This window comes from Dendrobium catenatum, unplaced genomic scaffold (genome assembly GCF_001605985.2).
Source record: "Dendrobium catenatum unplaced genomic scaffold, ASM160598v2 fragScaff_scaffold_621, whole genome shotgun sequence".
NCBI lineage: Eukaryota > Viridiplantae > Streptophyta > Magnoliopsida > Asparagales > Orchidaceae > Dendrobium > Dendrobium catenatum.
The window spans coordinates 20,387,353-20,399,900 of NW_021319083.1; the positions used below are offsets into that span (position 1 = coordinate 20,387,353).

At 33.5% G+C, this 12,548-nt stretch overlaps 2 protein-coding genes across 3 annotated transcripts in view; both read left to right on the forward strand.

Moving 5' to 3' along the window:
* Positions 1–7,343, forward strand: part of LOC110111491 (E3 ubiquitin-protein ligase MARCH2) — a 16,916-nt gene extending 9,573 nt beyond the window's left edge. Inside the window, exon 2 of the mRNA XM_020843398.2 lies at positions 7,098–7,343. Coding sequence (XP_020699057.1) covers positions 7,098–7,311 — 214 coding nt within the window. The 3' untranslated portion in view covers positions 7,312–7,343. The remainder of the gene's footprint in view (positions 1–7,097) is intronic.
* Positions 7,344–8,570: 1,227 nt separating this feature from the next.
* LOC110111493 (putative pentatricopeptide repeat-containing protein At5g43820) lies at positions 8,571–10,978 on the forward strand. 2 transcript variants are annotated; one of them, XM_020843400.2, is made up of 3 exons: positions 8,571–8,835; positions 8,912–10,520; positions 10,616–10,978. In XM_020843400.2, exon 2 carries the CDS (start codon positions 9,056–9,058, stop codon positions 10,484–10,486), a length of 1,431 nt encoding a protein of 476 aa, XP_020699059.1. In that variant the 5' UTR covers positions 8,571–8,835; positions 8,912–9,055; the 3' UTR covers positions 10,487–10,520; positions 10,616–10,978. The 2 variants fall into 2 exon arrangements, with proteins under 2 accessions (XP_020699059.1, XP_028551076.1); XM_028695243.1 differs by having other exon boundaries at positions 8,571–10,520.
* The last annotated feature ends 1,570 nt before the right edge of the window (positions 10,979–12,548 follow it).

Genomic DNA, 12,548 nt, shown 5'->3' on the forward strand with positions numbered 1-12,548 from the left:
TGATGCGGCCGCTAAATTTCACGGCGGAAACATCCTTCCGCTCCGGTCACGCCCTCCGCTCCGGATACCCCTTTTGACCGTAAATCCCAAATCAATGTTAGGGCTGTTAGGCACCAGCAGGTATTATCCATAGTAATTTCCGGGATTGTTTAAGTCCTTAAAATTATTTTACAACTTCAATGGTAATCCTGTTAAATTTTATAATTATTTAAAATATAATCCAAATCATGGTGGTTAAGTCATTAGTTTAAAATTATAATATATTTGTGTTTTTTAATTTTAATTTACTCTTAAATGTAAGATTAAATAGTAATTTCATCTTTGATTAATCCTCAGGTGGGAATGAGTGCTTACCCTTAGAGATAAAGAACGAATGAGCATATATGTGAAAAGGTGAAGTAGCCAGATAGAAGATAAATTAGAGAGAGTCGTATATGATTTGGTCACATAAAAAAGGCGGCCCTTCCGAATGACCTGGTTTTAGGAGGAGTAGAGTAATTAAATTTGACTTGATGTTAAGAGAATAGGTGTGAGCCTAAAAAGATTTGGTTAAAGAAAAAATATTAGGAATGACTTTTCTTTATTAGATTTTAAACGATATTTTACTTTTAAAAGAACAAATGGAGAGAAAAAGATTCAGTAGGTTTTTCGACCCCAACGTAGTGGGATATAAGGCTGATTGTTGTTGTGTATCTGATACTCTATCTATGTTTGTAATGATAGTAATATTATTAGAGTTTTGTTAATTATGAATTAAATAATTAATTTTAATTATTTATTATAAGCATAATATCAAAGTACGCTAGTTGTTATTGAGATAATTAGTTGATTGTATAATGAATTAGTTAATATTTTTGAATTTAAATAATTATTTATCTATACAACCCTAATTAAAATTTCATTAATTTTATAATTAGGATTAATAATATAATTAAAATAGTGTAAATATAAATTTAAAATTAATTCAATAGTAGAATATTAACTGATTAATGAATAATAATTGTATAAATTCAATAAAAAAAATTAATAACATGAATAATTAGTTGAAATAATAAAATTACTTCAAAAAATAATTAACTAATTAAAGAGAATTAAAATTAATTAAATATTTGAAGAATAATTAAATTGACATTAATAAGTAATTTCATATTAAACAAAAATTAATTAAAATATATTAAATTTAATCTTAATAACTAAACTGCTTTAAATCCTGAATTATGACCAAACAATTTCAACAGGATTTAAAAACTAATGGCCAATAATAAATGTTTTAAGATTAATATATAGATGATTTGTAAAGCCTACTTTTTGCCAAGGCCCTTATGACGAACGTTATAAATATGAGATGGGAAAATAATTAAATTCATAATCGCTGATCAAAATTAGATTATGACCTAAAATCGCTATCTTATAATATTTTTAGTTATTATGATAGTTATTGAGCGAAATTTAGGCATATGAATATAATATTTATCAATTATTTGAAATAAGTATTAATAATTAATTTAATTAACTAATTAAAATATTATAATGCTATCATAGTATTTAAAAAAATTTAAACAATTTTTTAAAATATTATCTGGTCATCAAATTTTATCAAAGATATACTTTCCAAGTTTTCTTTATATCTATTTATTTTTTAAACATATTTTTATCAATAATAATAATTAATAATAATAATCGCAAAACATTTAAGATAAATTTAATGTAAGAGGTTAAAATCTCATCATTCACAAACATCCAAATGATTTAGATGCAATTCTAATTGGTTTCTTTTGGAGTCTCTTTCCTTTTATTAACTTTTTATGACAGTGGTGGTAAAAGGTTTAATGAGGATTTATTCTTAGTCATATATCATTTTTTAATTTTTATGAGCTTGTATATTTCCTTCAAAATGTCTCCTTCTTAGTCAAAACAAGATAAAAGTAAAAGGCCACTTATAAACTCTCTCTAGAAGGTTATATTGGTAGTTTTTTTTTTTGGTTTAAAAACCCCAGCAGGGGCTTACGCAGTGATATTTCAAATGTTCTTGGTTACAGATTCCTTGAAAGGATCCTCCAGCTCACTTACTGTCCGAAGGGAGCTACAGAGGTAAAGAAATAAAAACCAAGAGCCGTGGTTCCTGTTTTAAGATTACAAAAATAATAAAAGGAAAAGCTCGGGGCTATAGAAGGACAACATCCCAAAAAAAGAAGATCCTTAAAATAAGCATTCCAGTACCATCTTCCTGCAAAAAAAGAAGAGAACTCAGAAAAAGAAAAAAACAACTAGAAATAAAAGAGTACTTGCAGCAGTTCTTTTCAAAGTTCCCATTTGATCCAAAAAAATACTAGGCCTGCAAAAAATTTCTCAACATAAACAAGTAAGAAAGATTGCAATCTTATATAATAAAACCCATGAAATCCGCTGAATGAGTATCGAAATAAGAGAGTAACAGGCTGTCCTCCAAAGCCAAAAAGTAAGCAGTGATATTCACTTAGAAGTCTAGTGAAAGAAGGACTTTTCCCTCCAGTAAGAATCCAACATCAGAAAGCGTATAACAACATTCTCCCGCTCCAGCCAGCTTTTGAAGCGTGAAAAACCTTCAAATGAAATGCCACACATATTAATGCATACAGAAGTTCATCATATTCCCAGCTTAAAAATTTGTTACCGAATTAAATAAGTGCCCCAGAACAAACAAATATGAACTTCCAACACCCCCCATGTACAAGAGGACAAAATAAGCAATGCTTCTTCCCATCCAGCAAGAAGCGAAAGTCCAGAAGGGAGGGAACATAAAACCGAGTAATAGAACCAGGCTCCAGAAAAGGAAAAAACGGCAATGATCCCAAAAAACCATTCCAGGAAAGCACAAAAATAAATGGCGAAAGTATCCACAACAGCAAGAAAACTAACAGTAAGAAATACACTTTAAGGAAAGGAGCCAGAAACCCTTCGACATCAGTGCAAAAAAACTCAGCCAAAAATATCTAACCATGCACCCAGACAACAAAATTGCAGCCAAAAACCATAGAGGTGGTACCAACCAACGCTTACGGTAACCAGAATGCAGGCAAACCATAATAGAAAGTTAGAAAAGCCATTTAATAAACCCCCCTCCAATACATCAGAACTGGAAAAACAAGCTACAGATACAATCAGCAATGAAAACAATACCAAGCAGCGCCTAATGCACACGAAAATAAGGTAGTTCAAATCGATCTAATCTAGCAAGACCAATGCACAATGGGAAGGTTGATCATCGTACTTCTCAAGTTAAGAAAGTGCAAACCCCCATTTGGCAAGTTAATCATCCCACCGCATTACCCATCGCCTTAAAATATGCGTAATGGTAAAGGAGGAAAGGACAACAAATGTTTGAACTATCCCTAATTTTATAGAAATTGTCAAGCATTAGCAGAACATTTGACCATTGATTATAGTGAATATTAAGCAATCATCCACCTCCACCCAAATATTTAGTTAATTACCAATGGAATACCCAAAGCTTAATTTCCGTAAAGTAAAACTATTCAGCTCCAGCTTGAATAAGCATTATAGCATTGAAGGACCCGCAAAGCCTCTTTTATGACAGAACCTTATTGTTATAATAATGCCCACACCCAGCACCAGAGAGATTAAGAACATTGTATTAAGTTAAAACAACCTCTCAAAGGTTTTTCCAAAAAATGATTCTATTTTTAGGCATATAACAGGAGAAAAAAACTCAAAAAACTCATTAACAAATGTGGATACCCCTTGAAAGAGTAAGTCTTGAGAAGCTTAGCCACAGACAATTGAACAATTTTATGTTTTTTTTTTTTTTTTTTTTTTTTTTAAGGTGAAAATTTTATGCTTTAATTTAGAAATGATAGTATTCGCATCTCCATCTAGACATTACATGTTTAGAGCATTTCTCTCTCCCAAGATGATACCAACCAATTAAAACATGATATAAATATGCGAAATTATGACCTTTAACTTAATAAAACCAACGGAAGAACATCATTTCATAGAAATGCAATTAATGGTTAGGAAAAACTTTTAAAAAGATTATCAAATAAATTCCAAGACTCTTCACTATTAGATTGGGTTATGAGTTGGTAGTTAATTGCTCTTTTATTAGATTTAGTTAGTCTTTACATTTTGATGATCCATTTTGGCAATCTTAATAAAGGAAAATGAATACATTATAAAATTTATATTGTTTTATCTCACATATACTTTACCGCATCTAAATCTTACTCTCTTTGATGGAGTGATTATCTGGTTAATTCTCTTAACAAACAATATCTCAATAGCCTTATAAATCTTCTCATGTAACTATTTTTTCTTTGGAATGAAATATTATTATTATTTTTATTTCAATCTCTATAATATTATCTAAGTAGGTTTCCCATTCAATCTTAAATATTACTCTTAATCAATTGGCTCAATGCATTATAAATTCATTTGTTAATTACATTTTTTCTCATCAGAGCATTATCCCTACTTTCAAATAAAAAATCGATTCTGTTTTTCTTATAAAGGAAATAATACAGGCACTATTGTTGGAAATATAATGAATAGTAGATGGTGGGTATGACACATCTATGTGTCAATGCGTCCAATCGCCAACACATCAGCCCATTGACTTTTGTCGCCCACTGTCGCGTAATCATACATAATAATATCTTATAAGCCACAACAACCATTGATATAAATGTTATCCCTAGCTGCTGATTGCGCCTAGCCATCATCAAAACATCGACACACTCATTGCCTAACAAAGCTAATGCGATCATATTAAACACTAATGTCAAGGCATGACGACTCTTGAAATCTTCAACATCAACCCCAAAGTTATGTAATAAACGTATTTCTATAAGACAAACTCCATGCCACAAGCCTCTTCCAACTATTACCTCACAAACATACAATTTATACATTACATATTTACAACATCATATCAACACCTTTCCCACAATCACATCTGGAGGCATCATTATGCAATCCTATAATGAACACAACTTAAATTATTTCATCAGCTCTCATGAGTTTTTTTCTTTAGGTCTTCTCATATAAAAACTCTTGTATCCGTCTTGCTACTCTTGTACTTAGTGATATGATGAATTATACATAATATTACCGTATATTAATTACTCTCTCTCTCTCTCTCTCTCTACTGATTATGACATGTTTTATCACAATTACATTGTAATTTGACCCTCCTTTAATCTTTCTCTAACAAGGCAAGTAGTATATAATAATGCAACTTGACCTAGTGAATTAAAGCAATCTAGTATTATTGGTTTATTCAAAATTGATCTAAACTAAAACATTATTTAAGCATTAAGCAGTGCAAAAAGAATTAGACATTTCATAATTAAGATATGAAGAAATCTTATGGAAAACTCGGTTAGGTGATCTTAATAAATATATATATAAAAAATTTTCCCAAAAAAATTTTAATATTGTATTAATTAGTTCGATAATATAAATGCTAATAATACAAGAAATAAAGTAAGTCATAATGATACTTAGAAGTAGTCCGACTTATTGATATAGCATTAGTTCCATTGGACATAGAAATAATCAAACTTAACTCAATCACAGAAAGAGTCCTCAATTAATAAGCTATCTAATATATAAATGAAAATATATTTTTTAAATTATTTATTTTAACATTATAAATTATTAAGATTATGAAAAAAATTTAAAAAAAACTAGAAAAAAATTAAATAATTGAAATATATTCAAACTATGCTTAATATAATATTTGACTTAAAACAAACATGCATGATAAATAAAAAATGCATTTTAAAATTTATTTACCTTAATTAATTCTACTTAAGATTTTTAATTAAATTTTTCTAATTTGGCCAGGAATGATTTAAAAAAATCAAATCAGAATCTATGTTAAAGATATCAGCATTTAAGATATCCTAAATAATCCAAATATAAAAAAACAAAAACAGGTCAAAGGAATTTGTTTAAAACAGCCTTTCTTACGATTCGTAAAATAACTTTTTAGTACCAAATGTTTAATTTTTTACTAAGGTTCCGTTTGAGACGGCTTATCTTGTTGCTCTTTTAAAACAGCTTCTCTAGTTACAATAAATTTAATTTTTTTACTAAAAAAATTGTTTTAAGAAGCAGTAGAAACCGTCTCAATAAAAATCTAAAAAATTATATTTAACAAATAATTAAAATATCATCCCAAACGAGTTACAGACAATAAAATATAAAAAAGCTACACAAGCTAAATCTATGCAAGAACAATCTTTTCAGTGAAATGGAACAAGACAGATAAGATTATCACCAAAAGAGAGAAACTATATCTAAGAAATAAGAAAGAGAATGACATGAATACATTTTTACCTCTGCAAGCTCACCATGGAAAAGAACAATGCACTTAAAAGGGCAACACAACTAATGCTACAAGATAATATACATAAGACCATAACTGCTTATGACTGTATTTGTAAAACGAACTCTGAACGGCTTAATCTCAAGCATGAAGCTTCTGCTCCACAATGGTAACATCTTGCAGACAGCACACAACTTTCACCAGTATTGCAGAATAATATCAGCAACAGAGTAGCAGCAGGAAGACATCTGATTCTAATGACAGATCATCTAAAATACTCATAGATTCGGGTTGTGAGAAATCTAAGGCTTAGTTTTATTGCTTCTTACTGCTGCCTAAGAGTAGTTTATATAGTATAAAAAATATAAATTTTTTCTTACTTTACTAAAAAAAGTTATACTGTCTTAAGATTTTATTAATAGCAGTAGAAGAGCCTCCTAACAAAACCTAATCGTGTTTTAAAGTAAGAAGATTATGTAAGTACTTAACAAAATATAAATTTAAGTACTTCAGCATAATTTCTTACTTAAAACTACTGATTCAGGTTTTGTTTGGGACGGCTTTCTTACTGCTTCTTAAAACAGCATTTTAGTACAAAATTTATAATTTTTATACTAAAAAACTACTTTAGGCAGTAGTAAGAAACCTGTCACAAGCGATGCCTTAGATTGTTCTCACAACCGAATCTATGAGTATTTAGAGTGATTCTGTTCATTGAAACTCAAGATGCTTCCTGCTGCTTCTGTTGCTGATCTTAATTCTGCAGATACTGTGAAATTTGTGGTGCTGTTGCTGAAAATGTTACCATTGTGGGAAGCAGAAGCTTCATGCTTGAGATTAATGGCGTTCAGAGTTCTGTTTTTACCAATAGGTTCATAGCGAGGTATGGTCCTCTATGTAATTATCTTGGAGCATTAGTTGTTGTTGCCCTTTTAGTGCATTGGTTCTTTCATGTGAGGCTTGTCAGAGGTAAAAATTGAATTCATGTTACATTTTCTCTCTTATTTCTTAGTATAGTTTCTCTTTTTGGTTGGATAATCTTATATTTCTGTACTTCTCCAATTTCACTGAAAATGATTTGTATATGATTTTAAGCATTGTGTAGCTTTTTATATTTTCGTTGTCTTTGGTTTCGTTTGAGGGCTGCTTTCTTACTGTTTCTTAAAGCATCTTTTTAATATAAAAATTTTGGTACTAAAAAATTACTTTAAGAAGCAGTAAAAAAGTTGTCCCAAATGAAGCTATCCTATTTTATTTTCTTTATATCCTGATTTATGGAATGTCTTAAATGTGATATCTTTAATTAGATTTGATTGATTTTTCAAAGTCATTCTAGCCAAGATTAGAAAAATTAATTTAAAAAAAAATCTAAATTTCATAATTTTTAGAAATAGATTAATTAAGGGAAATAAAATTTTATGCATTTTTTATTTAATCAATGCATGTTTTTAAATTCAAATATTATATTAACCATGTTTGAATATATTTCAAATTATCTGGATTTTTTTATAGTTTATTTAATTTTTTCATAATTATTGTAAATTTTATAATGTTTATAAAAATATTCATTTCAATTACATATTAGAGAGCTTATTAATTGAGGACTACACCATTTAGAATGACTGATACAACATTTTGAGATTGTGAAGTTTGATTATTTATATGTCCCAATGCTATGGCACCTAAGTCGGACTACTAATGATCATTATGACTTACTTTATTTTGTACTGTTAGCATTTCTATTATCAACTTAATTAAAATCTAATTTGATTTTACCTTATAATCTAGTTATATATTTTTAATTAGGCTTCACTTTACACTTAATCATGCCACTTTGGCTAAGTATATCCTTACTACAAATCAATCCATAGTGTTAAATCTATACCAATGCTTATCTCTTGGCCAAAAAAAAAAAAAACAAAAAAAAAAGCTCAACCTTATATATTTTTAAATCTTGTAGTTCGCCGGATTTATGGGATTTGGTCGAAGAAGCGCGTGAAAAGGATAAAGTCACCATAATAGCGAGCCCTAGACGTCTCCAAGCTATATTGATCAATTTAATTAATAGATAATATTCGGGTCCGCTGCTCGGGCCATTATTTTTAAATTTCGCACGTGCCATATACCCAATCATCGTCGGGTCGGGTCTCGGGTAAAGCTGCTGCCAGATGTCGCGTTATGAAGCCATACCGAACGTAGAGATGCGTCAGTTGGGAGGAGGCAATAAAAATTCCAGGATTTGGTATTTAGAGTCCGAAGGGGGTGACCGGAGACGGAGGATTTTATTCCGCCGTGAAATTTAGCGGGCGATCAAATCCCATTTGGCATCAATCCTGCTGAAAATCGGCATAAATCATTGTTAAATCCTACATCCAAACAGCCCCATAGCTTGTAAATTCAGGGAGCCTGCTGCGACTCTTTATTGGGCGAGCTTATTCGTTGCTAGAGCGAAGACATCGTGTCGAGCTATCACATGTCGTCATGGCGTCTGGAACCCTAACCAGGTATCATAACCTCCTTAGGGTTTCCATCTATCCTCTGCCCCATTCATTTACATATTGCACCTCCGATCTCTCGCAGCAATCTATTTTTTCTCCTAAATCTCAAGAAATTCCTTCGAAACACGAGACAACACTCTCAGAGCAGTTCGTTCTTGAGGAGTTATCTAGCATCCTTCCAATTGGTCTTAAAACCACTAAAAGTTGCGCTTTTACCTTGACACCAATGCCGGAACCCCAGCTATCAAAACCGAGCAATTGCCTTCTCTTACCCGATGAGAAGCTGCGAGGGATTTTTCTCCAGAAAGTTAGCGGCAAATACACCTTAGAGTCCGCCCTTTCTGCGACCGGCGTCAATTTGACGCCGGAAATCTTTTCAGATGTGCTGAACAAGGGCAGTATGGGCGGGGCAGCGATGGTGGCTTTCTTTAATTGGGCGTTGGGGCATTCAGATTTACCGAAGAACATTGAAACCTATAACTTGGTTCTCAAAGCTCTTGGCAAAAGGAAATTTTTCGACTTTATGGTTGAAGTCTCTCTTCGAATGAGGAAGGATGAGTTGAAACCTGATTTGGGAACCATAGAAATTATCTTGGATAGTTTTGTGAGAGCTCGTCAGGTTTCAAAAGCTGTTGACTTTTTCAAAAGGCTAGAGGATATTGGTGCTGATTGTGACACCAAGGCTCTTAATATCCTCCTGAAGTGTCTATGTACTAAGTCTCATGTTGGAGTTGCTAGTTCATTATTGAACTCCATGAAAGGGAAAATCCCATTTAATGAACTAACATACAATGAAATCATTGCAGGGTGGGCAAAGTTTGGAATGGTGGATAAAGTGGAGAAATACTGGGCAGCAATGGCGGCGGATAATTTCAGTCCTGATTGTCGAACATTCTGCCACCTTATTGAGGCATTAGGAAGAGCTGGGAGGATTGGCAAAGCTGCTGAAACCTTTGACAAGATAGAGGAGAAGGGATGCATTCCAGATACATCCATATACAATGTGATGATTTCTAATTGTATTTCAGCAGGTGATATTGAGGAAGCAGTTAATTACTACAAGAGAATGACTGAGAGGAAATGTTCTCCAGATATTGATACTTACAGCAAATTGATTAAAGCTTTCCTGAAAGCTAGGAGAGTGGCAGATGCTCTTGAGTTCTTTAATGAAATGCTGGGACGTGGACTCGTACCTACCGTTGGAATGGTTACTTCCTTTATCGAACCTTTGTGCAACTTTGGGCCGCCGCATGCTGCTATGGTGATCTACAAAAATGCCATGAAATTAGGGTGTAGAGTATCTTTGAAGGCCTACAAGCTTTTATTTATGAGGCTCGCAAGGTGTGGTAAAGGCGGGATGCTGTTGAAGCTTTGGGAAGAAATGCAGGAGAGTGGTTATACTTTAGATAATGAAGTTTATGATTGTATTATCAATGGACTCTGCAATGTTGGGCATGTTGAGACTGCTGTGCTTATTGTGAATGAGGCATTACGACATGGCTGTTGTCCTGGGAGGATTGTTTATAGCAAACTTAATAACAAGTTGTTGGCAATGAGTAAAGTTGAGACAGCATACAAGCTCTTTCTCAAGGTCAGAGATGCAAGGAATAATCAGAACTTGCAGAGTTACTGGCGTTCCAGGGGATGGCATTTTTAAACATGAGCTTCTGTGGTCTAATTGTGTGATAGAGGTAACTTTTTTTCCTTCTATAGATTGGATGGCATGAGCATTTTGTAATTGATTTGTTTGTGCAATTGTTTTGACAATTCATTTGGTAACATGTAGATTACGTGGCAAACTGTTATTTTGGTAGCATGGAAGCTTGACAAACAGGGAACAAACAAAGAAAAACCACTTGCACCTCTTTCTCCTCCCCATACCAAAACGGGGCGAGCTAAGATAAAACAGAAAATATTATATCCAATGGGAAAGGAAAAAAAGCTGTATAGTGAAGTAAAGCAGAAGAGCAATTTTGTAATAGAATTGGTAAGTGGTGGTAAAGTATTCCGTAGCAGACTTTCGTAAGATTTATCTTTTTAGGGGTTGTTTGGTTGTGAGTAAAGTATGTGCAAAATATTCTTTTGAAAATGTTTTGAAAATATTGATATTTGATGACTAAATGCAATGTCTAGTTCATTTTTATGTGAACTCACTCAACTTTAAGCGAAAATTTTTCACCGAAGTTAAGTGACTTTTGTCGCCACCCACCACCATGACCTATCCGCCTGCCACCGCCACCCACCACCATGACCTATCCGCCATCCACCGCCACCCCTTGCTGTCGGCCACAGACATAATTGGTAAGTCTTTATGGACACAATTTATGGAAACACCCTCGCACTTGCCATCCTAAACCCGTTGTTTCATTAATTTGGAGAAGGATTTGTGCCATTAAAGACGTTGATGAAAATGTATTGTTTGGGTTTTGGACTGCCCTCTTTATCACTAGGATTATGATTTCAGAAACAATCTAGATCCTGTCAACAAATTGTTCAATCAAGGGAAATATTTCACAGCTGAGCTTATTGAATTTCTGCTACAAATAACTGAAATTCCATTTAATATTACACTTCCATACCAAATTATTTTCAGAAGTAATAGTTAAAATCTCAATCATCCCTTGGCCCTTGATCCCATGGCTAATATGGAGATTCGTGGGACGCTCACCTAGATCATGCTACTAAATCTCAGTCGTCTTTTGGTCCTTAATCCCACGACCAGGATGGGGATTCGTGAGAGGCTTACGTGGATAATGTCGATATCCTTCCGTATTTAGGTGGCTGATTTAGGAAGGATTATATTAGGGAAACTATGCCTGATTCTATTTTTATTTATTTCTTTATTAAGATATCTTGCACATATTTATAAATAGAGATTGTTTTGTATAATAAAATTAAGCATTTTCCCTCTCAAATTCTCTGACTTTAACATGGTATCAGAGCAAGGCATTCGGCTTTTCTTCAAAAACTAGAGCGTGAGAGAGGGAGAGCTGATTCTTGAGTTCTGTTCCTGCTCGCATGCGTCCAGAGGAATCAAGCAAGTGAGAGGGCTTCCCCTTTGCGGTCTTCTGCGTGTGGCTCTTGTACGTGCCTCCTTAGGAGCCGAGCCAAGTGAAGAAGAGAATCAAAATAGGGAGCGAGTAGGAATTGGGTGCGTGCATGCCTGAGCGGGGATGAATGGCCCTTGTGTGTGTGCTGAAGCTAAACCGAGTAAGGAAGGAGCGGTTGAAGAGCTGTTGTACATACCATCAAACCCTCCACTCGAAGAGCCCTCGTTGCCCTAAATCCTGTTAGCTTCTGCATGTTCCCGATCCGCTACCTCAGATTTGGGAGATGTACAAGAAGGTCGAATCCTCCTTCTGGACAACAGCAGAAGTCGACCTCTCCTAAGATCTCTGCCACTGGGATCAATCCCTCAAATCAAACAAACACCAATTTGCAACCCATGTTCACACCTTCTTCGTTGTCGCTAATGGAATCATCATTAAGAACCTTGTCGGTTGGATTTTGACTGAAGTCGGTTTGTCGATTTCGAAGCTCGCCGACGGAATGGCCCTGATATGTGGATTTGCCCAGACGATGCATGCGGTGGGGAGGAAGAAGGCTTTCTTGGTGGTAAGACAGTTCACTGCTACGGTTCAGTGCGTGCTTATGGTAATAAAAGAGTTGGTGACCGCGCAGATGGTAAAATACGTTACTTTTCTAAGTAGGGAGTCGAT

What these genes read in the sequence shown, in the direction of transcription:
- LOC110111493 (XM_028695243.1), top strand. Translation starts at nt 8,813, where the DNA reads ATGGCGTCTGGAACCCTAACCAGGTATCATAACCTCCTTAGGGTTTCC.